This window comes from Protopterus annectens, chromosome 7.part0 (genome assembly GCF_019279795.1).
Source record: "Protopterus annectens isolate FY-2018-M chromosome 7.part0, PAN1.0, whole genome shotgun sequence".
NCBI classification, from domain to species: domain Eukaryota; kingdom Metazoa; phylum Chordata; order Ceratodontiformes; family Protopteridae; genus Protopterus; species Protopterus annectens.
The window spans coordinates 1,691,648,228-1,691,666,458 of record NC_056739.1 but is presented as its reverse complement, the minus strand read 5'-3'; the positions used below and the strand labels follow the sequence as shown (position 1 = coordinate 1,691,666,458).

Genomic DNA, 18,231 nt, shown 5'->3' with positions numbered 1-18,231 from the left:
GTTCTGCATCAAAAAAAGACTTTGATCCCTAGGAAAGTATATTTGCAGATTTTTCCAATGTGCTCTGTCCTCTATTTCTGCCATTTTTGAAACATCTCTTCTTAAGTACTCACATACTCAGTCAGCATTTTCTTAATTTCATCCTCTGATTTTTGCAGTTTTATCAGCTCATATGAATATCTGTTTATAGCATCTTCCATTATTTTCCAGCCTGTTGTTTCACTTGATGTACTCCTTCAGTGTTTCGTTTATTTTAATTAGCTATGAGCACATTTGACTTTTTCCCTCAAGATTACTGGAAGCCATGTCTTACACCAAAGTTGGAGCTTGAACTGCTTTTTCTGAATAGCTGCAGGATTCTTCATATTAAGTGTTTTCTCTTCACTTTTCTGTTCGATTTTCTCTCAGGTTCTCTTATTTTCTTCTGTGCTGGCATCCTAAGTATACATTTCAAACCACATTGATTTGTAGTTGTCAGAATGTGTAGACTATATTCATATTGATATATTCAGTTCTGAGTGAACTTTTTCTTGTCTATAACTAATTTTGCATTTTTTTTGTCTAATTTAGGAATGTTTTTTGATGGAATGTTGCTTCCCTAAGCTTTTCCCCAGTTGCCTCTAAAAATACGTTCTGTCTTGATTGATATCCTAGTCTTCAAAACATAAGCTGAAGTTTTTTGAGAAAACATTTGAGAGACCAATTCAAAAGAGTAAACTTTGTCTTACTTTCTCTCAAGTGTTCCAGTTTTAGAACATTCTAAGAGTAGTACCAGGAGCTCTGTCTTGGTTTTTACCCTGTATTGTCCATTTTGTGTTCTGGAACCGAGTCTGTTTTGATTTTCCTTGTCTTTGGCTTTCTTGTTGTATCTTTAGGTCTTGGTCATTTCTCTTTGTTCAATAGTTTTGTGTTAATACTTTAGATTAATTCATTTGTTGCCTCCTTTTAGGAGTCTTCTGTTTATTTTTAAAGTAATACTTTTTCTTGAGAATTCAGTATATCAGTTGGTCTGATGTTGTCAGTCTTTGTTAATTCTTGACAGTTGGGATACGGTTCCAATCCTCAAACCGGCTCGAGGCAGCAAAAAAACTCTCCAACTGTCTGCTCTCTCTATTACCTCGGATCTCATTTGGCGCTCTGTCAACAAGACGTGTCAGCTGTTGCTCTCAGCTAAGTGACTTTTTTTTTTCTTTTATAACTTGAATATCTTAAATATTCTGAAAAATATATTTTTCCTTTTTTCCTGTTTGAGTGTGAATAGTTCTACTCTATCCATTTGTCCATTGTACCCTCTCTCTTCCTTGTTAACCCATCAGGGTTTTTCTACAATACTATTGTTGGTATTTCTTTCTACCTTTTACCACCCTGGTAGTCTTATCTACCATTGTTGGTAGATCTCCTGTCTCTTTCCTCTTACCATATCGGTAGTCTTATCTACTGTTGCTGGTAGATTCATGTTCTTCTTTTCTGTCGTATGTAAGTGTGTGAGTGTTTGTTAGAGTTTCTTGACATTTTCCATATGGTGGAAAAACCAAAAGGCATGTCTGGTTTTAAGCAGTGCCAGGATTGTGGAAGAAAGATGCCCAAGTCCGACGGGCATCTTTCCTTTGTCTGTTTGGGATCCCCCCATTTAGAAGCTAACTGTGCTATATGTAAAGGCTTCAGTCAGAGAACTTTAGTTGAGCGTCATAACAAGCTCATACTAAAGTGTTTTCTCAAAACTTCATTTAGTGAAAATTTGTCCAAGACTGACTCTGCTTCTCAGGATTCTACAAGAAAGAGAAGCCACTCAGTCCCTACATCCCCATTGGAACCAAATGCTAAGGTACCTAAACTTCAGCCTGATATCTCCTCGGCACCATCTAATTCCTTGGTGCTGTTGGCACCAGCATCTGCACCCAGCCTCTTTAGTTTCCGTCTCGGTGCCGACCTCTCCTTCGACGCGGCAACATGTTTCACCAGTCCCCTCTGCGCCCCAGCCCTCTGAGCTGAAATTAAATCATGACCTGCCCAGGACAAGATACTCTCCATCTATTGACCCTTTCATGGGCTAGCTGCCTAGCCCCTTCCTAGAATGTCCAGAGTCTCCTTCAGTCTTCTCAGTTCGATCCTCAAGGAGTTTCTCTGAGTTAGATGTGAGGTTTGTGACCAACTGTTGGTGGCCAGAGGTATTCTTGCCCCTTCTGAGGTCCCCCTGCAACCTGGACTTGGGACCTCCTCTCCCGGGGCTCCTATGATTTCTTCCTCCTCCAACTTCCTCTGTAGTGTCAGAGCCCAGCACTTTGATTTCTCTGGTACCAGCTCTTTCAGTGGCATCAGGTGCTTCCACCTCAGTGCCAGATGTTGCCCTGACTTCGTCGGTTTATGCTGTGGAGCCGACAGACTGTTGGGACATTGACCTCTCCGCCGGTTCCGTGAGTCTCGGTACGGCACCTAGTTTTTGTATGGAACATCGTTGGTTGCGGGTCCTTACCTGGCTTTGGAGGGCAGGCTCTTGGAGCAGGGTGTGACCTCGGTTCTGAGTTGGTCTTTCTCTGTTCCGGGTTTCCACTCTTCTTTGGGGCGTACCACCCCACCTTCCAAATCATGGAGAGGGCCTTAACCACTGCAGGCTCTCAGCTGGTCCCTCCTGTTTCAGTGTGTCATATTTCCTTATCCTCTGGTCCAGAGTTGACACCAATCCATACAACAGGACAGTGAATACAGAAGCTTCAAATTGCCCATGTACAGGGTCCCTCTTCTTAGGAGTCCTCTTCAGAGATCCCCAGTGAGGAACCACCCCAAGAGAAGATATGCAAGAGGAAGCACCCGGATTCCCCTGAACAATCTGTCACTAAAGAGACAGATTTCGATGAAGGGGAAGGTTCCCCCAGGTCTTCTTTGGATGCATCCTGGAAATTCTAAAACAGAGGGGTAACTGGAAGTCCCAAGACCCATCCTCAGGGGAAACAGTGTATTTGCAAACTTTTGGTGCCTGACCATCTACTTCCTAGGTGTCCCCACCCGCTAATGATCTCATCAAGCTCATCTCGCAACTGGTTTGGAAGGTTCCGGATGCCATAGAGCTTATTCCCCGGAGACTTGACAAGATACTATTACCACAGGAGGATCACCAATATTGGGCCAAAGGTTTGACAGTAGATGTCATGGTAGTGGCGGCTGCCACCAAAAAGGAACTTGCCGATGAGAGTCCTTCTGTACATCTGCCTAATAGAGAGTGTAGGATGGTAGACAGATTTGGAAAGCAGGTCTGTGCTTCGACCTTCACACTTAGGTCTTTGAGCTTTCTGGCTCACTTTACTAGACTCCAGGGAAACCTTATCAGGGAATTATTAGAAACTCTAGTTGGGGCTGTGTCTAATGAGGTACATGATAAAGTTGCTTTGCAGCTAGCCACCCTGGACTCTGTATTCAAGTCGTCCATGCGGCTCATCGCACATGCAGTCGAAGGTACGTCCAAGGCAGTGTGTTCCAGCGTTGCCATTAGGTGACATGCCTGAATGCACTCATGTGATTTTGCTGTGCCCTTCATCTTCCTTCGTTAATGCTCCATTTGATGGAGCAGCCTTGTTTGGTCCCAAAGTTAAGGACACACTAGCCAGGTGTGAAAAGGATGGTAAGACCTTGTCTGCTGTGGGCATTCATTACTCCTCAACGATCCTTTTCCAGGAGTCAGAGGAGTGGAAAATGTTGTTCAAAAAGTCCCAAGGCATTTGCAGGACACACGTGGAGGCAGCTCCCCTTGGGGGCAGAGGGAGGAGCACAGATGGAAGATGCTGATCCCAAGGCAGAGGTGGTCTGTGAAACCAGAGGTGCAGAGACTCCTTCACTGGACAGCCCTGCCAGCGCTCCTGAAAGGAGGCCCAATTGTTTACCTCTGGAAGCAGTCAGGGGAAGACTTTCACTGTACTCGTAAGCCTTGCAACAACCTCCGATACTTGGGTGCAGAAAATCATTACCAGAGGCTATCGCATCCCCTTCACCCTTTTTCCACGTTCTCTAAGAAAATCCCCAACAAAATTCCAGATGGTCACAGTTCAGTGTATTCTCCCCTTTTTAGAGGAAAACACTTGGATGTGCTCTACAGGCCTTCAGGATGCGTATTACCGTATAAAAATGGACAAGCACTCAAGAAGGTTCCTCTGTTTTCAGCTAGGGGCCAGTCATTATCAGTTCAGAGCGCTGCCCTTCAGTCTCACCACACACCCCAGGGAGTTCACCAAATGTATGCCAGCTGTCACAGCTTATGTGAGGTTATGTGGATTCCGGATGTTTCCTTATCTAAACAATTGGCTCCTCACCACCCCAGCAAGGCATCTACTGATTCAAACCATAGACTTCATCACATGTATGTTCAGTACTGTAGGCATTACAGTCAACTATGAAAAGTCTCCGCTGTCCCCAACTCAAGACTTAGAATACATAGGAGCCCGCCTCAACACAGTTTCATGCATGGCTTCTCTACCCTTTCACAGGCTCCAAAAGATAAGGCTGCAAATTGAATCCATTTTACCGAAACACACTGTGCCTGCTCTTCTTATTCTCCAGGCCTTGGGATCCATGGCAACAGCTGTCACCTTGGTCCCACTGGCAAGGTTTCACATGAGAGTACTGCAATGGCTTCTAAGTTCACAATGGTCCATTCTTACTCACCCAGTAAATCACCCAGTCCTGATAATGGAACGTTGCAAAAATGATTTGTCCTGGTGGATGAAGTCGGAAGAAATCCTAATGGGCCGTCCATTTGATCCCTCTCAGCCCAAGGTCATAGTGACCACGGACACCTCCCAGATGGGGTGGGGGCATTATATGGGAAAAGACAGTCCAAGGCATTTGGTCTCCTCAGGAGGCCAACTTGCACATCAGTGTCCTGGAAATGAGAGCAATGCTCCTAGCATTGCAAGCTTTTCAAGCTGCTCTTCCTCTGCGAACAGTTGGGATCCAGTTAGATAACATGTCAGTAGTCTGGTACATCAACAAACTGGAGGGGGGGCAAGTACTACCCCCCTCTGCTGGGAAATTCTCAGAATTTAGCAGTGGGCGATATCCTCCAACTGCTTTCTTGTGGCAATGCATATCCCTGGGAGCTCCAATGTGATAGCGGACAAGTTGAGCAGACGCATTTTACTGCCTCATGAATGGTCTCTCAATCCCAAAGTGGCAAAAGAAGTTTTTGCCACTAGGGCCAACCTTGTTGTGACCTATTTGCCTCCCAAATGAACAAGTGCAATACTTTTTTTGCCCTAATCCCTCCACAGGGAAAGTCCCTGAGAGACGCTGTCCTTCACGATTGGCCTTCGGGTCTCCTTTATGCCTCCCCCTCCTTTCCGTTCCTGAAGAAAGCTCAAAAGTTGCAGGCCAAAGTGATCCTCATTGCCCCCTTCTGGCCCGGCAAATTTGGTTCCCCTTTCTATGCCCTCTTTTGGTTCACCAACCATAGGTTCATACTAGGCTATCTGCCCTAGGGCATTTATAAGCCTAGCCAGAGTGTGTTTGGCTTTCGCCACCCATTTTAAATAAATTTTGCTATGCCCTTTTTCGAGGTTAGTATACTGTGCCTCTGTCTAACAGTGACACAGAAGTTATACCCGGGGTAAACCTACGATCTTCCATCCACTCATCAAGATTCCTCTTGAAGAGAGTCAACGAGGGTCTCTGCCTAACCTGGACTGGGATTTTATTCCAGAGTGAAGGGAGCCTCTGGGTTATGAATCTGTCCCTCCAGCATGTCCTGTTTATTTCAGTGTTGAGGTTCAAGTCTCTCGAGCGTGTAGCTCAATGGGATTTGGATTTTCTGAGGTGCAGCACGTCCATTAATTCCAGGTTGGACATGGCTTTATACGTCAGGCACAGATCGCCTCTGAGCAGGCGGTATGCCACTGAGTAGAGCTAGAGTTTCTTTAACCGGGCGGCATATGGCATCTGTTTGAGCCCTTTGATCCTCTTGGTGAGGTACTTTTGGGGTCTTTCCAGTTGCTGCAGGTGTCTGGTAAGGTACATCCCAAAAGGGGCATTGTACTCAATTACGGGCCTGATGAGGGATGAGTAAAGAGGCACGATGACCTCCCCTGATCTAGATGTGAATCCCTTTATGATTAGGTGGGCTATATAAAATGTTTTTCTAACCACTTTGGCCACGTGGTTGTCAAATGAGAGATTGCTATCAACTTGGGTCCCTAGGTCCCTAATTACTTCTTCTGTACTTAATGGATTACCACCTATGTGGTAATTTGTGGGCACTTTGTTTTTGCCAAAGGGGATGACTATACACTTTTTGGCATTTAGCTTGAGGCCATGGCATTGGCACCAGTTGTCTGTTTCTATGAGGCCCTTTTGGAGGATGCTTGTGTTGGCTGGAGAGTCGATTATGGCACCCAGTTTGCAGTCATCTGCAAACTTGGTCAGCCACAGTCCTTCGATGTTGGCCTGTACCTCTGAGAAATGTATACCGAACAAGAGAGGTCCCAGGACTGAGCCTTGTGGGACACCACTTGTAACTGGTTTGGAGTCTGACATGGCTCCAGAAATTCTAACCATGTGGGTTCTGTCCTTGAGCCAGTTTGCAACCCATATAGTGACTTAGAGGTTTATATTTAAGCTGGTGAGTTTATCTATAATGCCTGAGTGCGGTATTGTATCGAAGGCTTTTGCGAGGTCCAGGTAGGCTGTGTGAACCACCTTCCCCTTGTCAGTGGCCTTGGTGACTGTTTAAGAGGCAGGATCTGCCCTTAACAAAGCCGAACTGGGTAGGATCCAGTGTCTGTAGGTCCCCAATATCTTTATTTATGAGGTCCATGATGATCCTTTCCATAGCTTTGCAGACCAAGCTAGTCAGGCTTATGGGGCGATAGTTTCCAGGATCCGTTGAGGCACCACCTTTGTGGAGAGGGACCACTGTTGCTGTACGCCACTCTTTGGGTACATATCCTGTAGTAAGGCTGAGATTGAACAGTAGTTTTATGTTTGGGTTTAGCTGCTCTTGGAGTTCATGTAGGACACAGCCCGGGACACCGTCTGGTCCCATTGATGCTGTGTTTTTTTGCTTTGGAGAGGGCGGCACTCTGCTGGGATAGATATTTGCCCTTTTGGTGAGGAGGTGGGGGGGAAGAAGTTTGCGCTGAACCTGTCAGCTAGGATGTTGGCAATGTCTGTGGGTTCGGTGTATTTTTTGTCATTTTGGACTAATTCTGAGCATATCTGGGAATTCCCACCCAGGTTGCTAACATAACTAAAGAAAGCCTTGTGATTATCCTTAGTGTCCTGTGCAATTTTTCTCTCGAAGCTGGCCTTAGACGATTTTATGAGTGCCCGTAGTTTTTTGCTAGTGCTGATCAGAGATGCCTTCCCTTTTTGGGATTTTGCTCTATCATGTAGTAGCTTCCTCCTCCTAATGTATAGTTTGTTTATGGCTGGGGTCCACCAGACAGGACGTCTGCCTTTGGAGGATTGGGTCTTGGTTTTATTTGGGATTGCATGATCCATGCATTCCTGTAGGTGTTCATAGAATGCGTTTATAAAGGATTCTGCGGTCTGGGACGTATTTTCCACAGACCCGGGGGATTTGAAGGATTCCACCTCTGTTTTGAGGAGTGTGAAATTTGCTTTAGAGAAGTGTTTCACTGTGGTTTTCTCGGCAGGGAGTGGAGTCGGGATGTGAATATCCAGTGAGATTAGTTTATGGTCTGATCTTACCAGTGAGGGATACACTTCTGGTCTGGAGCATAGAGTCCCCATGTTGGTGATGATCAGGTCCAGTATGTTTTCCCCTCTTGTGGGAGTGGTAACAAGTTGTTCCATAGCATCTGAGTTTATAAATTCTAGGAACCTTTGGGCTAGGGTGTTGGAGCTAGGGTAATGTTCCCAGTCTATGTTTGGGTAGCTGAAGTTGCCCAATATAATGGTGTTTGGAGAGACTTTCATATTTTCCAGTGTTCTCAGGAAGGCCGAGTGGGGTTCCTGGGTTTGGGAGGGTGGTCTGTAGCAGGCTATAAACTGGAAGGCAGTTTTACCCACTGTTAGTTGCACATGGATAGTCTCTGATGCTTCGTGCTGTGCCACCAACCTGGAGGTGTGGGTATCTTTGACGAATATTGATACTCCTTCTCCTTTTGTGGTTTGGTCCAAGTTTTGGGGCCGAAAAAGCATGGTATGAGGTATAACCTGGTAGTGCTGGGGTGCTCTCAGGAGCCTTGAACCAGGTTTCTGTTACTGCACAGATATCGATGTTCTCCATGCTAAGGAGAGTTTCGAGTGCGTGCATCTTGAGGTTTAGACTTCTGGCGTTGAGTAGCATTACTCTTAGTTTCTTATCCCTTGTGGTACCTATGGAGATGGGTTTGTCTTTTGAGCCTTGCCTAAAAAAGGCACTATGGGGGTAGCAAGAGCCTTTGCCAATATCCGAAAGCCCAGGGGCGACAGGTGCAAGCCGTCCCTAGTGAAGCATCGTGGCCTGTCGAGCATGTCATCCCAGGCTGACAGGCATTGGATCCCCTTTGAATGACACCAATACTTAAGCCAGTTGTTGAAATTGATCATCTTGTCTTCATATTGTGGCATCATTCTTGGTGAGGGCAAGATGCTACTCAAGGTCAGGGTCATACCGGCCTGGGCTACATGCTCAGAGAGCTCCTCTGTCTCTTTTCATGTAGTCCAGGGAGGTACGTCTCAGGTCATTCACACCAGCATGGACAATGACTGAGTCATATTTGTACTTGCCTTGGAGTGACCTGAGTGCTTGTGTTATGTGGCGGATCCTAGCGCCCGACAGGCAGCTCACCGTGACCTTCTCCTTGTTCAGCGGGACGTCAGTGTGCCTGACGATAGAGTCACGTATTACAAGTGTATCAGGTGTGTTGTTTAGCCTTAAGGGCTGTGACTGTTCGGGATTCTGGACCCAGTTCCAGACCTGCTGTCTCCCCCACAGGGGCTGCTACATCCCACTCTTCACTCCCTCAGGCTCACAGCTTGGTTCCTCCAATTCCATTAGTCACCAGGCAGAATAATATTACTTCTCCTGTCTGAAATATTCTTCTGGCTTCCCATAGACCTTCCACCAGGAAACTTTATTCTAGTAAATGGAAAAGATTTTCTGTTTGGGCCTCGGAAAACAACTTAGATCCCTTTGCGGCTGCAGTTGAGAAGTTTTGGAATTCCTAGCTGCTGTTTTTGACCAAGGAGTGGCTGCCTCCACCATTAGAGTTAATTTAGCAGCCATTTCTAATTTTCACATTGGATACAATGACCATTCATTCATTTCTCATAGTCTATGCAAAGTGTTTCTCAAAGGAGTTTTACATATCAAACCTCTGTTCAAGGACCCATTAGCTGTGTGGGACCTTAACTTAGTTTTGCAGTACTTGGTACTACCTCCCTTTGAACCAACTGCTACTTGCCTTCTCAAATTACTTTCTTGGAGATCTGTATTTCTAGTTCACTTCCATAGGTTCATAGGTTGGTACTAGGCTATTGGCCCTAGGGCCTATACAAGTCTAGCCATAACAAGTCCCTGGATATTTCTTCCCACAATATTTACGTCCCTGGACCCCTGTCTAGCAGGGTGACTGACATGATCCCCATGGTGATCCTAACTCCCATCTGATCCTCAAGGTTCCTTTTAAAGAGGGCCAAGGAGGCGCTCTGCTTGACATGTATGGGCAATCTATTCCAGAGTATGCGGAGTTTCTGGGTCAGGAACCTGTCCCTCCAGCATGTTTTGTTCATTGTGATGGCAAGGTTTAGGTCCCTGGACAGTGTGGCTCTGAGGGATTGTGATTTCTTTAAGTGGCACATGTCCCAACAGCTCAGGGTTTGACATGGCCTTGTATGTTAAGCAGAGGTTGCCTCTGAGTAGACTTTTCCGCCAGAAGAGTCCCAAAAATTCAGGCACTTTGTGCAAAATCACCGTACATCATCTTTCATAAAGACAGGGTGTCATTGAGAACTAACTCTTCCTTTCTTTCTAAGGTGGTCTCTGAGTCAAACATTTAATCAGTCCATTGAATTACCAGTTTTCTTTCCCAATTTCTCAAACAAGGGTGAATATTGTTTACAATTATTAGACGTTCATATACAACTAAGGTTTTACCTTGACAGGACTAAAGACTGCAGAGCATCAAGCCAGTTGTTTATTTCATTTTCAAGAACAAAACTAGGAAACTCTGTTCCAAAAGTGACCCTATCTAGATGGTTGAGAAATTGTTGCACCTTCATTTGTGAACATAATTAAAAATTATCTGCACTTGTAAGAGTGCATCATCGAGATCCATTGCCTCATCAGCAGTTTTTCATTCCAAAGCTTCTCTAGGTGAAATGTGTGCAGCTGCAACTTGGGCTATGCCACATACCAACACGCATTACAAATTAGATGTGGTCTTCAGGGGAAGAGTATCTTTTGGCTCTATGGTTCTTAGGAATATCCTTCCATAAGGTCACCCATGGATAAAGTAACTGGGGACTCTGTCCCAACTGTCAAGAATTAATGAAGATTGACAACCTCAAGTACAGAAGTTATGTACTCACCATAATGTTCCATCTGTGTTGTCTGTCTTCATTCTTGACATCCCACCCACCTTCCCCTTCCATTACATTTCCTGGAGGATCGTACCCTTGTCCTGGGCTTTCATTAGGGTTATTACCTTGGACATTGCTTCCTCTCATAATTTCTGTCCTTGTCTTGCTATAGTGCACAAATTTGATGTGAGGTAAAACAGAGAGGGGCATTGTGGGTATATAGCTTGAGAGTTTGGCTGGTGCGAGCTGTATAACGGCTGAGCCAGTTCCAAGGATCAGAACCGTATCCCAACTGTCAAGAATTAATGAAGATCGACAACACAGATAGTACGTTATGGTGAGTACATAACTTTATTTTTGAGATTGACGGCTGCAAACAGGTAGTGCCCCATTTATGCTGGAAGTTTCTCTCTCCATTAATCATCATGGCCAGCTGCCACGTATTCCCCCACCTTCCTAAACCACTACTGAATTTATGTTGATATTTAAGAAATAGAAATAGATTAGTACTAGGCTAAATGCCCTTATGGGTCATTTTAAGCCTAGCCAATTATTCCTTGTGAGACTCAAACCCTGCACCTTGTGTTTGTAAGGCAAACACCTTAACCATTAGGCCACCCTCCCAACCATTTCCTTGACCCTTTTTGATTCTCCTGCTACTGTTTCCTTTGGTGTTTGGTGGGAGAGCTAAGGAGTTTGAGGATCCACCTGCATTTGTTAAGACTGCATGATATTAGAGTAGATAGGAAAGCAGGTTTCCAAGCTGTAGAAGAATAAAAAAAAATATTTATTTGTGTTTCTGCCTTCTGATGACCCAGTCCTTGTAGTGTTCACAGCAAGTACCTTTGTCAGAGATATTGTTTTATAGTAAGAAATTAGGTTGCTGTAATTGTCTCAGGATATGGACATGATCATTGGCTGCAAACATGCTTCCATGAAATATTAACATTAAGACTGAGCGTGAACTTGATCTGCTGTATACTGAACCTAGAGTCATTATTAAATCTTCCCTTCTGTATCTGTACTATAAGCCCATGTGGAGATATGAAATTAATTATTACTGACTGGGCAGCTACCATGGCGGATGTTAATGAATTCAGTGACTGGCTGCAAATATGTATTATGTTGCATTGCAGTCCTGTTGCGTAGCTGTACATCTCAGTGTTTTAGGTTTGAAAACATTCTTGAATCTCTAAGGGGGGATGTAGGTAGAGGATTGAGCATACTGTATTGCTGCTTTACTGCTTCCACAGCTGACACTGGTAGACATGAGCAAAGGCAGTCTGGATGAATGTATAGGTTAAAAAAAAAAAAAAAAAAAGCTGTTCTTGTGTTTTGAAGAATGTATTTCTATGTAAATTCTCATTTTTTCTATCATAGGAAGAGAGGATTTTGTTTCAGTTGGATGAGGCTATTGAAGCTCTTGATGCAGCTATTGAGTACAAGAATGAGGCAATCACACAGCGACAGAGAACACAACGAGCCTCAGCTAGTTTACTGTCTCAGTGTGAGATGAATCTCATGGCTAAACTCAGTTACCTGTCTGCATCAGAGACCAGGGCTCTCTTGTGTCATTTTTTTGACAAGGTAAGAACTGTTAAATAAAAATGGGCTTTTTTCTGTAAATATATTTTGAAAACACTGTTGTAAATAACCAAGTTGTCTTCATAAATAAACAAGGTAAATGTTGAACTATACGTGCACATAAATGACAGCTTTGTATTATGCCCTAGGTTCTTAAGGTTAAAAGCTTATGGCAGAGACATGGTGTGGGCTTTCATACTGTAATGTCAAAATGAAATGTTAGAAACCACTGGTGTAGAAAAGATGCAGAGTAGGAAGAACAAGGGCTTTTCACTCTGAGTAATTCCTGTAGTGCATTCATAAATGATTTTGAAATAGCTGCAGGCAGGCAAGCTAAAAGAGCAGTAAAGTGTTTCTTTATAAGGACACAAGATGTTTTTCCACATGGTGCTGTAAATGATAGTAAATAACCAGTGCCCTTTTCTGTTCAGCTTTTTTTTAACTACTGAAGTGAATGCTTGTCCTTGCGCCCAAAATTTGTCAGTAGTTAAAAAATTGTCAATACTTTTGGTTTTTGCTATTGTATTGTTTTTTCTAACAAATTTCTGCTGTTTGGCAGCATGATTTGTTTCTCCTGGAGGACTGATTCCCTAAGATGATTACTATGTATAGTATTTTTAAGGAGAACTTCATGTTTTTTGTTGTAAATATTGCAAAATGTGTAATAAAAAATCTCACTTAAAAGGGTTAGAAACTTGAAATCCATTTTAGAACATCACAAGCTCATAACACTGTCACAAAGGATGCTAGTTCCTGATCTTAGGAAGTGAACCATCCATACCTCTCAACCTCTTAGTACAAGAAGTGTGGACCAAGCCTAAAATAATGGGGGACAAAGCCCCAAAAATAGGACAGATTTTAAATATTGTTCTTATAAACTTCATTGAGAGAGCAGCAGGTTTTTTGTTGGCATGCATTTTCTGAAGAAACTCAAATGTGTCATTATTTAGTCATTTCAGTCATTAGTAATTTGCCAGAAAAGCACACATTTTATAAGGAGCAGATCAAAAATATGAGGAAAAATCTGGACATTTTGTGAAAACTTGTACAGCGGAGAGGTATGGATCCATCCAGTAGTAGTGCTAGGTCACCTTCAAAATCTAGGAAAACAGATTAGGGAATCTGCAATGATCAATATAAGCTTTAGAAGGTGGAGACACTTAAAGTAATATATGAACCAAGTACTTAAAGCTTTAAAGACCCAGACAGCCAATCCTATTAAAACCGAAGCCCCAGTTATTTGCCAAAACTAAGGCTGATGTGCTTTGACCCCTTGTACAGATTATTAGTAGTATGCATTGTTTAACAGTTTCAGTCAGCAATGTAGGTAGATAGTAGAGTGATAGTTGCAAGCCCTAATGTCCTATGTGGTTCTTTTGGAGGTGGTAATAGTCTGTTGTTATTGTCATCTTTGTGAATATACTCGACCATAGACAGTTATGTTAAGTTCCTAACACCACTGTACTTTCTGCAGTCACCCCAAAATCAGCTAACTCTGGCCTAACAACCATTTTTTGGGGGGGGGAGCTGTATATAGGGTGTTATAAAATCCATACAAGGTTTAATTTAAAAAAACACACCAGCAATCAAATCTAAGATCAATTAAGGTAAACTTAGGGGAGAGCTACCATAAGTCTGCCATTTTTCATGTACTTAATACATAGATCTAAAATGTTTAACAGTCAGTGCATCTTTTTATAGAATTTTAACATCAAGACTGAATGATTAAACTCAACCTGTAACATTTTTTCTGATTTAGCCCTTTCAACTTCATGGTTCCAAATGTAGGCAGTCATCGCAAACCTTTAATCACATCTTCCTCTTCCTGTACCTCATATGTTTAGGCCCATGGGATACATGCAAATGACCCCTGAAGGACATAAAGTGTTTCAGCTGTATAGCTTCTGAATATCCATGACTTTTTGCTTTTTCTTTTTAAGTCTTTGTGGATACGTTCAGGCCAGTAGAACTAAACCCCACTAGCTGTGGACTTGCATGTTTATGCCTTCTTATGACCTCATCAGCACAGCATAAGTGGACTGTTTGACTGTAGTGTAGAAACACCCAACTGATGTTCATAACCATTAAGTTGTCTGCAAAGTATCCCAACTGACATCCAAACCAAAAAGTAAAAGCGTCACGTAGACAAACCAGTTAGTAAAAACTACAAGAAAAACCTAGCCAAGCAAAAAGTTGTGGACATTCAGAAGCCATATAGCTGAAACACTTTGTCCTTAAGGGGTCATTTGCGTATGTCCCATGGACCTCTATTACTGGAGGTTTAAGATATTGCAGTGAAAACTGTGGCTTGGCAAAGTTTTCCTTATAGTTTTTACTAATTGGTTTGTCTATGTGGCCGTTTTACTTTTTGGTTTTCATCTTTTTTTGGGCTTTAGTGTAATCCTGAAGAGCTTCCCTTTGTTTCCCATCATTCCTGTGAGACCTTTCTTCTCTTATGCCCCTAGCGAATACAGATCTCCACCTGTTATTATATTACTCTTAAAGTTAATTGCTTTTACAAAGTGGTGCTTTGAACGCCCGTTGTTTATCTCAGGGATTCATAACCAGATCCCTTGCGTAGCATTATGTGAGAGACCACTTGGTTACTCAGCTCCAAAGGGACATAGTAGTGTGCAGGGAGAGTGCATGAAATTCGTGAGCAGCATGAAGAAAGTAAGTAATTTTAGTGCCTTTTCTTGCACTTCCTAGCTAAACACTAGAGCAGCTGTTATCATTAAGATGAAAGCCATTTTAATGCACTTCATGAGGAAATTTTTTACTCTTGCTAAGTGTAAGTGAGGGCTTGAGAGGTGAAACATTTACTAGGAGGGACCTAGGAAACGAGCCATTTACAAAGCTGTCTTTGTCCTTTAGAGACACAGGTGCCAGACCAGGAATGAATTTCCTGTTCCCCATCCAAATGTATACTTGCCCTGTTTCCATTTTTTTACGTTTCCCTCTCTAATTATTTACTCCCAGTACCTTGTTTCCTTTGTCAGTTTTCTCCTGTAAATTCCTGTCACCTGTTGCCTGTTCTCAGTACCCCTAATTAGTCATCTTATCAACAGAATCTCCTTTCTCCATTGCCATGTGTGCTTAGTTCTTAGAATACTTTGTTACTTTATAAATGCATTATTCTCTATCGGCGTTATTATTCTCATTAAGTATTTGCATTCAAAATCCCACTCTTCTTATTTCTTGAGCTTTCCTCCTATTTCATTGTCATCCCTTAACACTTTGAATTATAGCTTTCTGCTTATGCCTGTGCAAAGGAGCCTTAACTCTGCAGCTCTAAAATATCCATTCAAATCTGGTAATTCCAAATCACCTTGTTCTATTGGAAGGATCTACTTTCTTTTGCCTACGTCATCGTCCGAAAAGTTTTTGTGCTCTGGAGTAATCAAAAACCAATTGCTTAACAGCAATCTTTCCAAATTCATGCATATTATGTAGGTAGTCCCTTAATTTCTCTAATGATCTGCAGTTGTACCTCTTATTGTTCTGAGATTCTCCTACTGCTAAACTATATCTCTTTTTTTTTCTACCCTGTTTTTAAACTTCACTTTCAATGTTCCCTAGTCCTATCTCGCCTTCATTCTTACTGATGGGCTCAGAGCCGATCCTCGGCTCCGACTCGGGCTATTTACAATCTCAAAGTCTTCTAGTTGGCCAGGTAGGTATCCCATGGTGCACCAGTACAATCCCCAGATGTCGTTTGCCACGTCGACAAGTTCGGATGTGCTTCTTCTTGGCTGTGGCTTAGTTTTACACATTTTGTTCAAAACTTTTGGATAAATCTTCTATTTCACATTTTGATAGTGTTATATAGCTTTGTATAGCTATAGTTAGTGTAGTGTTGCCGTTAGAATAGTTAGCGTTTGTTAGAGCGCTTTTTGTGTGCAATTTCTTTAAGTACAGTTGGCCATTGGCCTTACAGTACTTGGCATCCTGTGTGCCAGTTTTCACTTGGTTTATATATAGATATAGACTTCTATATTACTGTTTTCATACTTTTGATATTAGTAGTTGTAGGCGCCTTTTGCGCTTAGTTTAGGCTGTGTGTGCTGGTTTAAATACTATAAGTAATAACTTTTTTGCGGAGCTTTCAGGTTGCTGTTATTAGTGTTGCAGGCAGAACGAGGTTCTGTTGACCTTGTTCTTTGTGTTTTCCACAAATTAGACTGTATTCCTGTTCTGTTGTGTGTGCGAGTCTCTCTACTTGTTTCTGTACCCCCTAGGTCTGTTTTAGTTGGAGGACCTAGTCTCCCTTTCTTTCCTACCCGGGCTAGGCCCATTTAAGTTAGTGGACCTAGTCCTCATGGTGTTTCTTTACTGGTTCCTGTAGGGCTAGGCCCATTTAAGTTAGAAAATCTAGTTCTCCAACGTTCTTTCACGCGCTCGTGTGTGTGTGTGTGTGTGTGTGTGTGTGTGTGTGTGTGTGTGTGTGTGTGTGTGTGTGTGCGTTCATCTGTGAGATGTCTAAGGAAGGCAAGGACCATAAGCCATCTGGCTTTAAAAAATGCATAAAATGCTCACAGAAGATGTCCATAACGGATGGCCACAGTAACTGTGTTTACTGTCTTGGGGCCATCCACTTACAGGAAACTTGCTTATCTTGCCACTCTTTTAGTGCTAAGGTGTTGCAAGAAAGAAAAAATAAGCTCATTCAAAAAGGTCTCCTAAAGCCTTCTTTTGAGGAAGATCTGGCTAGCTCTTCCTCCTCTGCTAGATCTCTGGGATCTAAAAAGGAAAAGTCCAAATCCTCTAAGAGACCCTCCCCGGCGCTGACTGGTGTCTCGGAGCTGTCTTTTAAAATTACTAAGCCTGACAAAATTACTGTCTCATCTGCCACACTGAGTTCGGAGCCGATCGAGAGTTTTACTACTGTGGTTACAGGGTTGGCACCAAGTAGTTCAGAGCCGACAACTGAGAGTATTCCACGGAGCCGGTCTCTGGAGCCTTTACCAGTCTCCCCTACTTTAAAGTTACCCATACTACAGAGATCCCGTTCTCCTACTCTGTCCCCCAGGTCTTCCAGGAGTTTATCGGAAGATGATGTGGAGAGGGTAGTGCTGAAGTCATCTGCCTTACCTAAATTGTTGGCTCCGACTCAGTCAGTTCCGGGGCCACTTGAGTCCATCTCCCCTTCGGTGATTCCTCCACCGAGCCATGCTGGTCTTTCATAGCCGGAGTGTTTGGTACCGCTGGTGGAACCTTCGGTCCCGGCTCCCCCCGAGGTTGTTTCGGAGCTGAGTTCCGCTCCAACACTCTCGGTGCCATCCGTGATATCTAGGAGCCGAAGCTCCCTGGTTGACCCCGACAGAGACGCCTGGAACCAGGAACCAAACCTCTTTGATTCCGAGCCTTCCTCTCGGTGTGTCTGCAAGGGTGAGCTCGGACCCTACGTCTGTCTTGGAAAGGATGGCTCTGGAACAGATGACATCCTCGGTCTCCTCATAGCCTCAGAGGTCAGCATTCGAGATGATGAGGAGTGTGCTGTCCTGATCATCAGCTCCTACCAAGGGCAGCGACACTGTCTCCCCAGGGCACCTACTTCTGTCTCAGCTCCTACTCTCTCTCTCTGGACAGCAGAGACCAACAGCCTCAGGAGCCACCGGCTGGTGGCCCCCACTCTTCCGAGACCTCCCCGGAATATCCTTCCAAGGAGCCCCCACAGAAGAGAACATGCAAGAGGAAGCATGTAGACTCCCAGGATGAGTCTCTTACCTTGGACATTGACCTCATGGAGTCAGAAGGGTCCCCCAAGTAATCCTCTGATGATGTTTCCTTCGTAGACATCCTGGAAATCCTTAAGCAGAGGTGAGGCTGACCCACTGTCACCTCTTCTGGTGAGGAGTCAGTGTACCTGAAGGCTTTTGGGTCTCAATCTTCAGCCTCTTGGCTATCTTCACCCTTCAACGAACTGATGGAGCTAGTTAATCTGAAGGTGTGGGATACTCCTGATGCCATGTAGCCAATCCCCAGGAGACCAAATAAGTTTCTTTCTGCACCTAGGGAAAATTAATTTTTGTGTAAAGGTGTTCCCATAGATGCCATGGTGGTGGTGGCGTCGGCCACTAAGAAGGAGCTAGCGGAAACTTATTCTTCTGTTCATCCTCCGAATAAGGAGTCTCGAAT

General features: G+C 43.7%; 1 protein-coding gene across 2 annotated transcripts in view; it reads left to right on the top strand.

Annotated features, from left to right (window-relative positions):
• The window catches only part of KIF7 (kinesin family member 7), a 1,697,985-nt gene that overhangs the window by 1,490,589 nt on the left and 189,165 nt on the right, over positions 1-18,231 (top strand). For both annotated transcript variants that reach the window (XM_044078207.1, XM_044078206.1), the window contains exon 16: positions 11,890-12,096. In XM_044078207.1, coding sequence (XP_043934142.1) covers positions 11,890-12,096 — 207 coding nt within the window. The remainder of the gene's footprint in view (positions 1-11,889; positions 12,097-18,231) is intronic.